Source organism: Lacerta agilis, chromosome 4 (assembly GCF_009819535.1).
Source record: "Lacerta agilis isolate rLacAgi1 chromosome 4, rLacAgi1.pri, whole genome shotgun sequence".
In the NCBI taxonomy this organism is placed as follows: domain Eukaryota; kingdom Metazoa; phylum Chordata; class Lepidosauria; order Squamata; family Lacertidae; genus Lacerta; species Lacerta agilis.
In genome coordinates this window covers 48,154,192-48,171,421 of record NC_046315.1, presented here as the reverse complement: position 1 = coordinate 48,171,421, position 17,230 = coordinate 48,154,192, and the positions used below count along the sequence as shown (strand labels likewise).

Genomic DNA, 17,230 nt, shown 5'->3' with positions numbered 1-17,230 from the left:
GGTTCTCCTGAACCCCCCCCCCCGCGCCAATTTGCAAGGGTGGTGGTGGGGAGTGGGGAAGTCCCATTGTGTTGGGTAGTAGTGCAACTGTTAAGTTGAATTTGACACAGTGTTACAATAATCTTGTCTAACAAGACTTTCCTGATATAATAGAATGGGTGGCATGCAGTAATTGTGTTCTGTTTGTGCAACAGACACTTCAACAATGGGACTTTCCCTCCCTTCTCTCCCCCAGACCCTCTGCAATGGAAAGTTGGGGAGCCTTCAAGCAGATTTGGAGGGAAGGTGGAATTACAGGGAGAAAGGAAAATCCCATTGCATCAACTGGTATAACCTTTGATCTCACTTGTAATCTTTAATATTTTCTTTCAAAGAATAGTATCTTCCTCATGAACCTGACATCACAGTCAGACCATATTGATTTACTCCCAGCTACATGGGTGTAAGCTTGGAGCCTAAATCTCTTGTAGATACATCTCTAAATTGAATAATGAATTTCGAAACTGCACTAGTAGGATCCCAATAGTTTAGTAAGAAATAGTTACTTGTGGTATCTTGTTTTTTGTTTCCAATATTTAGCTTTAGCTGCAGCTAAAAGGTGAGAGATTATTTCTCTTTCTTCCCTTATTTATAGATAAAATCAGTTATGGTTTTAAAATATGCCATTCATACAAGCGGCAATGTTGTCAAAATTGCTAGTACTATAAAATGTCAGGTCATTTCACATGATGAATGTATTTCACTTTCATCTGATTCAAAGACAGAACTAGCTCTACGCTAGATACTCTCTAAAGGTTACCCCATTAATCTTTTTATTCAATATCCAAGTTTCAGAATGGTTTTTGCTGCCATCTCCTTTATTACACAGGGGTATGGGTGGGGCTAGTCCTCACATGTAGTGTCAGTGTGAGGATGTTAGAGACCAACTAAGTTTGTTCTTGGTATGAGCTTTTGTGTGCATGCACACTTCTTCAGATACTTCTTCAGTATCTAAAGAAGTGTGCATGCACACGAAAGCTCATACCTAGAACAAACTTAGTTGGTCTCTTAAGGTGCTACTGAAAGGAATTTTTTATTTTATTTTATTTTGACTAAAAATGGGCCACAGCTTTAACATGTGCTCTGGGCATAAAAAAGCACAGGTGTAAACCAAAAAAATCCACATTAAGAATATTCCATTTAAGGGTTGTCCATACAACTCAGATGTTGCTATTGTTAGCTTGTTTCTTGAAGCAATTATTGGCTTTTCCCCTTACTTGGAGTCGCCTCTCTCCTTTCAAATGAGCTTTCCCTACGAAGAGCCATACATCCAGATAGTAGCTTTCCTATCTACTGCCTGATCGATGAGACAAGATTAACTAATTGTGTCTCAGAATTTTAATGTCACTGTGGATTTAGCTTATCGTGCTCTCATAAATTGGTTCTGTCTCCACTTAGATGTGTGATTGAGAGAGACAAGCCTTACAGAGCTCCATTTTGCTTTTAAATAAAGAATGCATTAAGTCTCGGCATGGTCAACAGAACTGCATTTAAGTTACGGGATAACCTAGCATTGGTAGTGGACACAGCACTGGTACAATGAGATGATGCCAACGGGGGCATGCCAGAGTGGTGGGCAGCATTAGCCAAACCATGGCAAGGGGCCTACAGGAATGACCCAGAAGGTGCATAATCACTTTCCTCAGCTATTGACAAGATGGAGGTCTACAAGTGTCTGGCCTTTGAAGTTTTTCAGATTCTCTGACCAGATGGTCCCTTCAGACAAACTGCGTCTGGTATGGTCCTTTCACAGTCTGGTATGATGTAAAAGGCACACCAGCAGATGGCTTTGTCAAAAGTCAAAACTCTTGCTGCAGATAGGAAGAAAGCAAGCTAGATTGGCAGCCTTCTTTCATGTTTCCAAATGCAGCACCTATAATAGGTGTTCTTTTTTGTCTTATTCACATCAGTGGGGCTTAAATATAAAAGTGCCTCTGAACTGCACACTTAGGTTCAATGGAACTTAAGATGAAACTACTTAGGCCCAGATTCTTGGTTCTATGACTGCTAATGCAAGAGCTGTTGCACTAGAGTAAGAGGAAGAGCAATGGGTGTGCAGCTGAAATCCAGTGCAACAGTTGTACTAGCAGAAGCTGGTTGTGCAACAGGTTGTATCATGGCTACAACATGTCTGTTGTGCAACCAGTCATGGAAACCATGCTGGCTTCCTTTCCTTCTCTTGTGCAACTGGCACACTGCTAAGAGGCTTTAACTTAGCGTGACGTTGAATCCCTCCCATCACATTAAACACATAGCTTATAGTTGCACCTTAAGAAGAACAACAGCAGCCATATGGAGCAAGGTGATGATAATAGGGACTGTGGTAGGGCTGGAGAAAAGGCTGAACTTTCTAGCCTAATGAAAATTGTCCCCTCACATCCTTGTGCTAAAAGAGAAGCTGTTGTTGGCCCCAATTAACACCTCCTTCCCAGCCAATAGGAGGAGGCGGCAATTTTTAAAAAATCAGGATCATAGTGTCAAGGGCAGGGGTCAGCAAACTTTTTCAGCCATGGGCCGGTCTACTGTCCCTCAGATCTTGTGGGGGGCTGGACTATATTTTGAAAAAGAAAAAAAAAGAACGAATTCCTATGCCCCACAAATAACCCAGAGATGCATTTTAAATAAAAGGACACATTGTACTCATGTAAAAACACGCTGATTCCTGGACCGTCCGCGGGCCACATTTAGAAGGCGATTGGGCCGCATCCGGCCCCTGGGCCTTAGTTTGGGGACCCCTGGTCAAGGGCATTAACCTCATACCACAGTCTGGGCTGTCCCCCCCCCCCAAAGTTAGTGGCTCCTGTTTGGAAAAGATGCAAGTGCAAACTATGCATTTAAACACAATGTGTAATTTTGGACACCCATTTTTTTCTGTATTACTTGCTTTCCCTTTTTCAGTTTTATAGAAAGCCTGACTGTTTGTGCTCTTGACCTTCAAAAGTCGACACATTCACCCTGCAAGAACCAGTTCATTAATGTCGATTTGCAGGAATTTAGCTCTTCCTCGTCACAAGTTAGGATTACGATCAAATATTTGAAACAGTCCGTTCCATTTTCATTATGACAAAAGATTTCTCAGATGGCTCTTTGTGCTTTGCTGGAGTAGCAATAGAAAAAGCTAATGTTTTATGCTTAGCAGCTCTTGTTGTTGAAACACTTGGAGAGAGAAAAAGAGCTGTGAACTAATGGAATGGTTTTGTGCAGGACTGCATTATGTGAAATGACACATTTTGGAATCTGGCAATTCTTAGTAGATTTCCATAAAGCAGCACAATGATGGCACCTGCCAGCTTTCAGCTGATATGATCGCTTAGCTCAGAACATCTCCCCAGGGAAGGTTACAGCACTTGGTTGATGTGAAAATGTGCAATATTTTTACAAGATGGATATGTTGACGTTTGAAGGTCAAGCATACAATAACACTTCTTTTTTCATTCATCCACATTTTCAGCACAGGTTCTAGGGTATGTTTTTGCAATGGTGACAGGCGTACTTCTACAGAAAGGGTATATTCCTAGTGTCGTGGCTGGTTGGGGTGTTAGTCATTGTACCTGGGTTATAGAGCCAGTCAGAAAACTAGACATGGAACAGGAACTAGAGCTTGTTAAATTGCGCAGTTGTTTACATGAAACCGAGCTGTATGACCAGTAATATTTCTTTTAAGGCTTGTGCAGTATTAGCATTTCTTACTGGGAATCTATAAAATGGAATAATATAATTATGTTAACAAGATAGACCTGGGAAAAATTGCAAGATCCAGATTGTAAGATTTCAGCTACAGCTGAAGGGCCACGTAGCCCATCACTGGTTTAGTGTGGAAAAAGGAAATGGTGTGGCATTGGACTGGAGAAAATGGAGTAGATGGTTTGTTAAATTTCCAGTCCATCTCAATATTGGTGGCATGGTTGGAGCTTCAAGAGAAAAGTAGAGAACAAGATAATTATGTCAAAGTAACATGCATAATGCGGGTGGCGCTGTGGGTTAAACCACAGAGCCTAGGGCTTGCTGATCAGAAGGTTGGCGGTTTGAATCCCCGCGATGGGGTGAGCTCCCGTTGCTCGGTCCCAGCTCCTGCCCACCTAGCAGTTCAAAAGCACGTCAAAGTGCAAGTAGATAAATAGGTACCGCTCCGGTGGGAAGGTAACCAGCGTTTCTGTGTGCTGCTCTGGTTCACCAGAAGCAGCTTTGTCATGCTGGCCACATGACCCGGAAGCTGTACGCTGGCTCCCTCGGCCAGTAACGCGAGATGAGCACCGCAACCCCAGAGTCGGACATGACTGGACCTAATGGTCAGGGGTCCCTTTACCTTTACTAACACACAATTAATTATGTACGAATCATTTATGCAAGTGGTATCAGAGCTGTAAAATCTCAAATGTTCTTGTTTCTGCATTAACTGCAAAATCTACATTAATTGCAAAATCAACCTTTTTATGAGTAAGCAACTACCTTTGAAAAAAATAAATAAATTCTGATGTCAAGAGTGTTCCTTCCTCACAAAAAAATTCAAACCTCAAAATGTAAAGCAGTATTTGCGTGTTGGTCATTGTGTTGTGGGTCAACAGGCTAACAATATAGTATACATGGTGGCCACAGTTGGACACAACACTCAGCCAAAAACTAATTAAGCAAATTAGCTTAAGCAAATTAAGTCAAAAGCAGATAGAAAGGACAACCTGTGCAAAGTCCAGAGAGCAGACAAACAGCATGTTACTCTTAATGCATAGCATGTAGCTACATCTCATGTTTTCTTTTAATTTCATGTGTGTTGTTGGGGAGGGGAGTGATTGTCATCAGATCCCAGTGTGTAGAGAGGGGAGGTTCACCTCTTCTCAGTTGTGATCCCCCTCAATTTGCAACTACAAGACTTTGGGGGGGGGGAACTTTCCATTGGCACCAGTAGAATCTAAGCAGTCAGACAGTTTCATGTGGAAGATGGCAGTCCTTGTTAGTTTGACTTGGAGCAAATACTGTGTACAGTTCTTGTTTGGGAAGGTTTACATTTACAGAAGGGTAGAACTTCTTGTGAAACAGGTTCCAGGAAAGGCCTCAATGTGTGTACAAAATACAGTTCTTAAAGCCTTCACCAACCTCTGTGCCTTCCAGATGTTTTGAACTGCAACTTCCATCAGCCCCAGCATAGTGAGAGACCGGCTTAAAACAGTGCAAAACTATGGAACACCAAGCACTAGGTGAAGGAATTTCCAAGTGCTTCAAAGAATGTTAAGTGAGTGCAAGCTGAGCAGCTGTTTGTTCTTATCTCTTTCTTGATCTTCCTGTTCAAGGTTCCCTAGGCTCAGTGGGAATGCAGTTTCCGCCAGCCCTCCCCTTGGGAATGTAGTATGAACTGTTCAATTCCGCAGCAGCTGCTAAATGCTAGTGTTGCTTCTTCAGTTGTTGAGCAGTGACATGGTCTGGATGATTAGTAAGGTGAAGATTATCATCAACTGGAATTGGGCTGTGTAATTTTAGACCTGTTTCTATTGTTTTTTTAAAAAATACCACTAAATAGTATCATGTTGCAGGTAGCTCTTCAAGCATCTATTTTAGAATGAAGCAGTATAAAAGAGAGAGATCCTGTGTTATCTGGGGCATGGATCACAATGATTGCAGCAGTGGTTCTCCAAGGGTGTGGCGCGCCACACTGGTGTGGCAGGAGAGGATGGCAAGTGTGGTGGGAAGATGCTAGAACAATCAAAGAAACATTTAAATGTTTCAGTGTAGTATATTGCATAATATAGTATCATATATTTTCTTTGCAAAATATGTATAAGGATCTTTTCAGAATGAGAGCAAGAGCATCAAGTGATATTGAGGACAATCCTAGTTTTCATTTCCAAAGTATTTCTTATCAATAAAAAAAATTGGTGTGGCCCAGAGAAAGTCGTTTGAGAACCACTGGTCTACAGCTAGGTGATTATATACTTGAAATCCTCAAAAATAAGTCATGTTCTTTAGTTGTTAATTTCTGCTCTGCCTGAGATTGCACGATATGTTCTATGCATAATATGCATGCATTTTGGGAATACGCATGTATATTTCAGCCTGACTTAATATTGATGTCTGGGTATAAGAATTAAGCTTCCCTTTTAAGGCAGGAGAATAAAAGGCAACGAAAACACAAGCAAGGTGCTAATTTCATAGCTCACTGACTTCCATTTTGACACAGTACCTTTCAGCAACAGTACCTTTTGGGAATACTAAAGGAAAAGATGCTCTAAAATACTACTCTTTGTTTATGGGATTAATACGATTAGGATAGTTCTTAAAAGGTAATGTGATCCTTTGTTTTTCTACTGGTGGTTTGGACGGAGCAGTTATTTGAATTGACATTTGTAGAAGGAACTTTCAGGCGTTGTTATATACTTCAGTTTCATAAATATGCATCTCTGGGATTGTTTCTGTCGGCGTCCCCAGAGAATCATCTTACTCAAGGCAAATGTTCTATGTGTTGTTCTGTGTTCCCATTATAACAGTTTTGCTACAGTATGTGAGTCAGATGCAGATGTGTCAACTAAGATAGGCAAGTACAGTGGCTTTCAGGTCTGCTAAAGTTGTTACTTGCTTAGCACTATAATCTTAACATATTTGTCTTCAGTTACTACAGCTGTGAATGGTTGCTGCACTGACTTTGGATACATTTTAAGCTCTAATTGAATTGTTACAAACAATTTTTCACATCTTCCCCATTTCCACAGTCTGCAACTTTTTATTCCTTCTACACCTTTGTAGAAAAACACTTACAAACTGAGGATCCAATTGTGTGGACTATACTTCACCAAAGCCTGACATAATAATTAGTCAATCAGGGTGCTACAAAACAACTTAAATTCCTTTTGTTGTTTAAACATGGCTCTGTGGTGACCAATAGGCTTTCAGGTGCATATACAACAGACCAATGTCTTGTCCAGCCCAACATATGTTTGTGTTCATTTTTGCATTGCTCAGTAGCATTGTGGGTGTTGTTGACATAGGCCCCATTTGGACATAACACAAACCATTTGTTTTAACCATGGCTTGTTGGACAAGCAGGATTTGTCTTCCAGAGGAGCAAAGAAACTGCAGGTTGTTAGGTTGTTTTAAAACCAATGTTCATTTGTTGTCTCCCCTCCTACCCTATTTGTTGGCCATAAACAAATCACAATATTCTATGGTATGTCCCAGCAATATAAAGAATACAATATTAATATCAGTTTATGCATTTGTGTTTCCTTTGAGAAACTTTTTTATTGGACAAGTTTTCAGTCATCTTGCTTTGGAACGATATGAGGTGCTGAGCAACCCAGTTCCTCTATCACAGGGGCTTTTCAGCTGTGCCATAACCTATTTTTTAAAGCCTCCTCTCATCATGTAATGTTGTCATAACGAAGAGCCAACAGCTTATGGTTTTGGAAGTGCAGGTTAAAATAATGTAACTGTGCTTGAGTCATAGCATGCATTCAGTTCTTCTGGTGAAAAGGAAACAGTAAGGTGACCAGACAAAGATGTTTCTTTACTGGCTGTGCCTAGTCTTTTTAGGGGTGTCATTCTACCCATTGGCCTGGTAGGAGTCCAACTGTGTTGGTACTTGTCTCCTGAGCCAACCAAAACAACCCTTGGGGAAAGATTGAAGTGTCTTCATAAGCTTAGAGGACCCCTGTGCTGCTTGATGGAAGAAACACTTATAGCTTGCGCACTTCCTGAGAGATTTAATAATATCCATTTATGAATTTCGGTGCTCCAGAAAATAAATGTTTAGGATGTTACATATTGACTTACTATCAGAAGCCATGGTGATGTGGCTCTCCTGCTGCACCCATTAATCCAAAGTTGCACGGCAGGCCTGTTCACGTAAACACCTAGACTTGAAACTCCAGCCGTGAAGGAATAAAATACTGGGAAATGGTTTTTATTCAAAACCTGAATAAGCAACAAGAAAATAATACAGTACTTCAGGGGAATTTTAGATGGGCATCTGCAAATGTTAAAGAAGCATGTTAAAGAAGCTTTTCCTAAGCAAATGCATCCCCCGTATCTATATGTATGATGAGTAAGATATGAATAACACTTAGTGTGTCTGGAAAAATAATGTGTTTTCATTAATATTCGGCAGCCACCTCTGTTCTGTTTTTGATGCCTGCTAAAAGGGTTTCTGTTTATGCAAGCCTACCTAGGCATACAATTTCTATTGTGTATACTGGTTTTTAGTGACGCAGGTGGCGCTGTGGGTTAAACCACAGAGCCTAGGGCTTGCTGGTCAGAAGGTCGGCGGTTCGAATCCCCGCGACGGGGTGAGCTCGGTCCCAGCTCCTGCCCACCTAGCAGTTCAAAAGCACGTCAAAGTTCAAGTAGATAAATAGGTACTGTTTCGGCGGAAAGGTAACCAGCGTTTCCGTGTGCTGCTCTGGTTCACCAGAAGCGGTTTGGTCATGCTAGCCACATGACCCGGAAGCTGTACGCCGGCTCCCTTGGCCAGTAACGCGAGATGAGCACCGCAACCCCAGAGTTGGACACAATTGGACCTAATGGTCAGGGGTCCCTTTACCTTTACCTTTTATACTGGTTTTTAAACTCTGCTTGTTTTATATTTTTTGATAATTTTATTATGTTAGCTTTCCCCCCATAAAGTCTAATTATTTTACTGGTATTTCCCTATAAATATTTTATACCATTTAATGTAAGCAGCTTAGAAATTATTATGCTGTGCTGAATATGTGGTCTATACATTTTGTTAAATATAAATAAATAAGATGTAACCAGACAGAAAAGCAGCAACATTTGCTGAATTCTTCTATATTTAAAACTTAAATGTTTAGATTACTCTAAATAAGCAAGATCAACCTAGAAAACACTTCCATTTTAAACAGGGCTAAGAGTCTATGTTATGAATAGGATACATTTAGATTTCTGCTTTAATTGCACAGGCACTATATAGCAATATGCAAACAGCATTCAGTTGTTTCTGCTTTAAATTGCTAAGTGATCCATCCATGCGGCTGCTTATAATATTTTCCTGTGTATCTTAATTACGTTTCATGTTTTTGTCAATTTAGCTAATTTGAGAGAAATGTATATTGTTGAATTATGCATTAAAATGGATCCAGTGGTGTATATGGGGCCTGACAACATTATCTACAGTTGACTGGCTACATGTCCTTTAATATCATTAATATTGTCTCTGAGAGCCTTCTAAAATAAACACTGAGTCGAAAGCATACTTCCAGCCACATGTATCCTTTGAAAGAAAGTCTTGCAAGCGAGTCCATGTTCCATGCCAGTAGTGTTACATCCCTTCCACACAAAAAAACAGATGTTTGGAGGTGGAGGGAATCCTTCTGCTTCAGGAAAGTAGCGCTGCTTTATCCTTCCTTTTCAGTTACATGCTTCAGGCAAAGAGCAGAAAGAGTCCCAACCTATTTTTAAAAATACAATAAAAACCAGCAAACGCTCTTCAAAATGGCCACTCTTTGGTTCAAGCCTGTGGTGAACTGGAGAGCACAGAGTTATTCTTTAACTCTCTGGCCAGCTTCCCAGTGCTTTCCATAGAGCTCATAACCTGTGTAGAATTAATATCACTCCCATTGTTTTCAGTAGCTTACTATGGGAACCTTAATATTCTCTTAACATAGAGAATGAAAGCCAGCTCCAAAATCTATAGGGAGTCACAGTTTGCCTAAATTTGGGCAGAGTGTGAATGATGCTAAGGTGCAGGTTTATAATTAAGAAGTGAATTTGGTTTAATAAATCAGGCAATGCATTTATTTTTATTTATTAAAATTATTATAGATTGCGCTTTCATGTAAACTTTTGCAGAAAAGTATGAAATTTAATAGTGAATTCAATTATTGTGAGCGCAGGTCCTCGATGAGGGCTGAAAAACTGAGCCTCAATCTTGGCAAGATGAAGGCTGTATGGTTGAGTGGTTGTATCCAGGTAGCCGGTAAGCTGCCTGCCCGAGCGGCAGGGAGTCACACTCTCTTCGCATAGCTAAGGGTGCTTCTGAGTCCAGCTCTTGTCATTGGAGGCACAAGTATTCTTGGTGGCCCAGAGTGCCTTTTACCAGCCAAGGGTGGTAGGGACAACTATAGCCATTCCTGGATAGCTTGACCACAGTTGTCCATGCAACAACAACAATTTTATTATTTCTACCTTGTCCATCTGATTGGGTTGTTCCAGCCACTCTGGGCAGCTTCCGGCATATACAAAAACATAATAAAATATTAAACATTAAAAACTTCACTATACAGGGCTGCCTTCAGGTGTCTTCTAAAGGTTATATAGTTACTTATCTCCTTGACATCTGGCGCGACTACTGAGAAGACTGCCTACCTCATGGGTAGGCAAACTAAGGCCCGGGCGCCGGATCTGGCCCAATTGCCTTCTAAATCCGGCCTGCGGACGGTCCGGGAATCAGCGTGTTTTTACATGAGTAGAATGTGTGCTTTTATTTAAAACGTATCTCTGGGTTATTTGTGGGGCATAGGAATTCATTCATCCCCCCCCCCCAAAAAAAATAGTCCGGCCCCCCACAAGATCTGAGGGACAGTGGACCGGCCCCCTGCTGAAAAAGTTTGCTGACTCCTGGTCTACCTGGTTCCCTGTAGCTTTACTTCTTGCAGTGAGAGAGGCACCAGAAGGCCCTCGGTGCTGGATCTCAGTGTCCAGGTTGGAAAGATGGGGGTGAAGGTGCTCCTTCAAATATACAGGGCATTGATAACCTCAAAGTGGGATTGGTATGAACATAAAAGTACCCAAGTTCCCAAGGCACAAAATAATTGTGCTTGAGTGTTTGGAAAATGTAACAAAACCTCTGAAGCTGTTTTAGTTTACTTGAAACATTATATATTTGCTTTTAGCTTATTTGTTGTCTAATGGCAGAAAAGTATTGTAAAATATATTTCTGTCAGCATGTGCCCACAAGAGAAGCTTGTCATGTTACAGATTGCATAGTCAGTCCTGAAAAGCATAATATGCTAGCAGCTTTAGAGAGAAATGCTTCTGAACTCCTCACAGCCAAGCTGAAAGAGGTGAGGGAAGCAGGAGCTGACAAACCCAAGGCTGCTTCTTGTAATGCTAAACTGTAGTTAAGCCCTTATGTCTTAATCAGGCCTTTGTTGAGAAACAGTGGGCTGACCAAGTCATTGATTGCTAGCAGTTATAGGACTACTTAAAGAAAACGGGAATGCCTCTTAGCAGAGAAAACGTTTTTGTTAATGGTTTCACAAGACCGCTTATTTTACACCTAAATCAATAAGTTCATTCTGATGTAATTCCCTATCATTACAAGTCAACACTTCAAAACAAATGAATTTTGATCTTATTCAGCTGTCAATGACTAGGACTCCAATCCAAACACAACCTGAAATACACTGATGATAATAAAATAATAAAATGCCCCACAGAATCAGGTGATGCTGCGGTACAGCTGCAAAAATACTATTGGGGGGGGGGGGTTAAACACAACTTTTATTCAGGCAGAATAGAAAGCTGCATGTAAAAATTGCACAAGGCTGGCTAGATACAAATGAAAAATGAAACTATTTTAGTCTGCCACCCATGTGGCACATCGGCATGCAAAATCAGGAGTCTGGGAGATCAGATACTAACTTGCTGTATCTTATGCTCCAGGTGAGTTAAAGGAGAAGTTAACTGTGATGCAGATGTTTAAGCAATCAGAATTGGGACTAAGAATATAAAAATGCAATGCCAACAACTGCAGACAGGCCAAGCACTGGTTTGTTTAAACTATGATGTCTTGGTATAAGTCAGGACCAAACCCAAAAGGTTTAAAACAAATTTCATAAAAAACAAATAGTGGTTAATTTAAACAGGAAGTGGATGCTTTTAATCTCATCCTCTGAAATGTACAAAAGTCGAAGGACAGTTTTTTGAAAGTATCCATTAAGGATGGACGCAGTGAACTGATTCTCACCACCATTTTCAATTAATCACAGTTAGTGTGTCACTTGAACCCTAAACACTGGTTGATCTCAATGGCACAATGGCTTGGAATTGGCTTGTTTCTGTAAACTTTAGCTAAGACTAGCCATAGTTTGTTCAAGTTCGGACATAATGTTAAACTATTGTTAGTTAATAATGGAAGATATATATATATATATTGTGACCATGCTAGAGAGGAGGAAAATCTCAGGGGTTCACATAATTCTAAATGGTAGGTTAATATTGCATCCAAATGAAGCCAGTGTGACCAGGTGGAAATGAATATAGCTGAAATCAGAATGTGGTATCCTACACAACATGAATAACAGGTGTACGAAATGCTGCATAAGGAGCTGTGCGTTACATTTATGTCATCTTCTTACTGTCTAGCCTCAAATGCATGTGTAGATAGTGTTTTTTCTTCATCTTCATGTAAACTTTCTATAAGCCTGTTTCTTCACCATTTATCACTTGGATAATTAAGATGTGCCACGAGCGCCAAACTTACCAGAGAATGACAACAGTTGTCGGATAATAAATCATACTGCTTATCAATGAATAATCTCAAGAACCGCAAAGCAAAGTAAACATTTCTTCCCAGGTGATATATTGGCGTTCCTACATTGTTATAGTTATGCATGTGGATCTCTTTTGGCCATTTAAAAGCGCAGTGCTCAAGAGTGGGCATCGCTCTTACCACACTCTGGAGCAGGGAGCCATACTTTTGCACTGAAGTGTTTTTTGTTGCGCAGTAGACAATAAATGGTTTGTGAAGAAACATACTGATGAGAGCTAAATCGTATCAGTCTCCTGTTAGGGTCCATGATATGTGTTCCAGTGTTCCTGGTGATGGAAAGAGGGTTCTGCTCACAAGAGTAACCCCTCCCCTTTCATGATCAGAACTTATTCTATCCATTGTAGCACCTTTGGCTCACAGAAGCAATTTGTTTTGGTCCATCCGAATGTTTGTTTGAAAGTGCTCCTGCAAGCCTTTTTTCATGACAAGAAAAGAACTAAAAGGTGCTTAGAATTGACTGCTCTTGCATAAAACCAATTATAGGCAAACCTGTATCCTTTGACAGTTTAAGGCATTTGGGTTTTTAGAATTCATCCATTTTGCTAAATTTATATTGCTTAGTTCCATTTGAAATGTTTTTACGTGTTTTTATAATGGATTTATTTTTATAATTGTGCATTTTATTGTTCTAACTTGTTCTGGGTCCTTTTGATGGCGGGCAGGCGAGAAATCTTATAAAGAAATGAACATCTGACTTGGCATTAGACAATATGAGTTTTCCTATCATTTTGACTCCTGTATTAATCAGATTGTATTTTCATCATTTTTAATGTATAGTGAAAGGGATGGCTTCAGCCAGCTATTCTTAAAGTAGGGATATTGGATCCGCCATCTATTAGGGCTGTGTATTCCACTGTGTTCTGGTCACACAAGGTCAAAAGAACCAAATTTGATAACTTGAAAGTACCAGTTTTCATTTTAGAACAATCAAATTTCTTACCCTTTGGGCACAAAGATAAGCGAGTTGGGAATGTTTCAGAAGTGATGCTTGTAAGTATTGACACCACAGGAGCAAAAGAGATAACATGCCATTAGATTTGTGTATTTAAAGCACAGGCACTATGCAATAATATCACATATTGAAATCTACTTAATTAAGTGAGGATTTTTATTTTTTTAAAAAAATCTAACTGTTAATTAAGGTGTGAGTTGCCCCACAGGGAACATTTTCTTTCCAGTATCAGTTTGTAAGATGTCTGCTTGTAAGCTGTTGCTCTGAAAAGCATCCATTCAAGGTGATAATAAAATGAAGATGTCACGTAATTTTTCTTTCAGTTGGAGAATTCGTGAGTGATGCTCTTCTGGTGCCAGATAAGTGCAAGTTCCTTCACCAGGAAAGGATGGATATATGTGAAACTCACCTGCACTGGCACACAGTAGCTAAGGAGGTATGTTTATAATCAGTACCTTGAAGCTTCTTTTACGTTTCTCTTATGGTTAAAAATAAGTGCAATAAGGTATTATGGGGAAAAGGGGAACGTGTGGTTATATTCCTATCTATTGTTTTGTAAGCCTGTGGGCACAGCTGAACTCCATGTCAGATTTTAGTGGCTTTGACAAACACTTGGAAAATCTTACACAAAAAAAAACACAATTCGGTGCTACCAGCTTAGAACAGTTGCCAAACAAATTGCAAAGGCCAGCAAAATACTCTGGGAACAACTTATAGCAGACAAACAAAACATAATGAATTTCTGTGGTTCCTGTGTTCAGGTTCACTCTAAAGGTGCTGCAGCAGTAAATTATTACTGATGACCTTCAGTCCATTCTTGAGAGTAATGGCACCTTGAAGGATATAACAGACAGCCTACTGAGAGCTCTTGAAACTACTGTGAGTTGCAAACAAATTGCAGAAGGTACAAGATCCTTGAGAAACCAAAATATCAGTTATGCCCTTTGATTAGCATTGGCTACATCATTCTAACAATATGATTTACAATATTCAAGGTTCTTGCATCTTCTCAGTGTTGTCCAGCTGTAGTCTACATAAGCCAGAAAAGTTTCTGTTCAAGAAAGACATTGATCATAAATCAGGCATGAAAAGAACAGGAATACAATCAACCGAGAGCCAGTGTGGTGTAGTGGTTAGGAGCGGTAGACTCGTAATCTGGTGAACCGGGTTCATGTCTACACTCCTCCACATGCAGCTTCTGGGTGACCTTGGGCTAGTCACACTTCTCTGAAGTCTCTCAGCCCCACTCACCTCACAGAGTGTTTGTTGTGGGGGAGGAAGGGAAAGGAGAATGTTAGCCGCTTTGAGACTCCTTCGGGTAGTGAAAAGTGGGATATCAAATCCAAACTCTTCTTCTTCTCCTTCTTCTACTTATGGAGGAACATGTTTTAACCTACCTGGCCATCAAGGACCTCCAAGTGGTTCTCTTCAAACAAATTAATTCAGGTGGACAGGTGGAAAATGAGGTGGCAGAAGAAGAATAAATACAAAATGTAATTGTGTAATCTGAGGTCTGAACAGGCACCATGGATTCCTTTTCTATTTTAAAAGCATTGAGAACTGCTGTTCTTCTATGCTTGTTTGGTTTCAACATCTGGGAAAGTGAACTGTGTAGTCTACTGTCTTAAACTAAAAAGTCCACTTTTAATGGACCAAACATCTTTATTTTTTATTTTTTTTAGCAAACAAACAAACCCACTGTCCTTGATTCCACAAGTGAGATTACAATGGTGATTTTCAGCGATGGTCCAAATTTGAATACCCCACCTGATTTGTGTATATTTGCTGTTTGTAGTTCTTATCTAATTCTGTCAGTGAGAAATACTGCAGATTTAAAATCACGGAAAGGAAACTTTTAAACATCTTAAGGCCACTTGTCCCATTTTTAATTCCTTTCACAAGTGGTTGCTTTCTTTTTCTGTGAATGTCTGAAGGCACATCCGTATATTTTGGAAAGTGCTGTGTCAGGTTGACTTCCAAGTGCTCTTGACTTCAAAATTATATCTGCAATGCACCATCTACTTGCTTAGAAGATACAAATGGAAAGTATATTATATTCTGTGTGGTTTATCTGTAATCCTTTAACATGGGGGTATCGCCTTGATAAAACCTTTATATATTAGTATTCATGTACACTTTGTGGGCCTTTTCGGTAGTGGCGCCCGCCCTGTGGAACACCCTTCCATCAGATGTCAAGGAAATAAGCAGCTATCCTATTTTTAAGAGACATCTGAAGGCAGCCCTGTTTAGGGACGTTTTTAATATCTAACACTGTATTGTTTTAACATTTGTTTGGGAGCCGCCCAGAGTAGCTGGGGAAGCTCAGCCAGATGGGCGGGGTACAAATAATAAATTGTTGTTGTTGTTTGTTGTTATAAATATTTTAAATAGCATCTTTCTCATGTAACCATATATTCTATCTCCTCCCCCCACCCCATTTTGTTTTTAGTCCTGTAGCGAAAAGGGCATGAATCTGCATGACTACGGTATGCTGTTACCCTGTGGAATTGACAAGTTCCGGGGTGTGGAGTTTGTTTGCTGCCCAGTAGCAGACGAAAGTGACAACATAGATTCAGCTGACGCTGAAGAAGATGACTCTGATGTTTGGTGGGGAGGCGCTGATGCAGATTATGCAGATGGCAGGTAAGGCTGCTACTCCTGCCATCATTAGGCAGTTTATTAAGCCAAGGTGTTCTTTTGAAGAAAAGGTTTGCGAGAAACTTCAGCAGACGAATCCTTTGCTGAAAGTCTTTGACTGAAAGATTGTGATCTTCTTTGAATTACAAACATGCAGCTCAGTCCACAGCATGTTTACTTTGAAGTAAGTCTTAGATGAGGGGTCAGCAAACTTTTTCAGCAGGGGGCTGGTCTGCTGGTCCTCAGACCTTGTGGGAGGTCGGACTATATGTTGGAAAAAAAATATGAACGAATTCCTATGCCCCACAAATAACCCAGAGATGCATTTTAAATAAAAGCACACATTCTGCTCATGTAAAAACACCAGGCAGGCCCCACAAATAACCTGGAGATACATTTTAAATAAAAGCACACATTCTACTCGTGTAAAAACACGCTGATTCCTGGACTGTCCGCGGGCTGGATTGAGAAGGCGATTGGGTTGGATCTGGTCCCCAGGCCTTAGTTTGCCTACTAATGTCTTAGATTGTTCAGTGGAATTGGCAAGGCATAGAATTCTTGTCTTTAAGCAAATTTTGAACTGTATCAGTGCGGAGGACACAGACAGTTTATTCATGTTGCTGGTGTAATGTTTGAAGTGACTTACCAGTAGTTCTATGTTGTTCCCTGCCTCATGCTAAATGATCAGAAGTTTGGAGAAGGGGTAATTGATTTTAGATACAACCCTACTACTTCCAGCTCAATAGCTGAAAACATCTATCTGTTTCTTAGAGAGTCATTGCATCTTATTTATTTCTATTTATTTCATAAAATTTATACACTGCTTGATTGTAAAAAAACAACAAACCTGAAAGCGGTTTACAAAAAAACCTATCACTTTTTGCTGTCTGATTTAAAATATATTCCAATTACTAGACATGCAAAAAGCTTTCTCATTCTGACAGCTAACTTAGAAAAAAGAACTTTGAAGGAACATATTGCTTTAGGATTTATTTTTTGTTAAGCTGACAGTTTTTGGTTTTTTTTTAAAAAAAAACCACAGATTCTAGCCTGTGTTCATAATGGAATCGTAAACCACAATTCATTCGGGTTGGCTTTTAGCTTCA

General features: G+C 40.1%; 1 protein-coding gene across 4 annotated transcripts in view; it reads left to right on the top strand.

The window, feature by feature from the left end:
- Positions 1-17,230, top strand: part of APP (amyloid beta precursor protein) — a 139,780-nt gene that overhangs the window by 61,957 nt on the left and 60,593 nt on the right. For all 4 annotated transcript variants that reach the window (XM_033146881.1, XM_033146883.1, XM_033146880.1 and 1 more), the window contains exons 4-5: positions 13,811-13,923; positions 15,937-16,130. In XM_033146881.1, the coding sequence (XP_033002772.1) occupies positions 13,811-13,923; positions 15,937-16,130 (307 nt within the window). The remainder of the gene's footprint in view (positions 1-13,810; positions 13,924-15,936; positions 16,131-17,230) is intronic.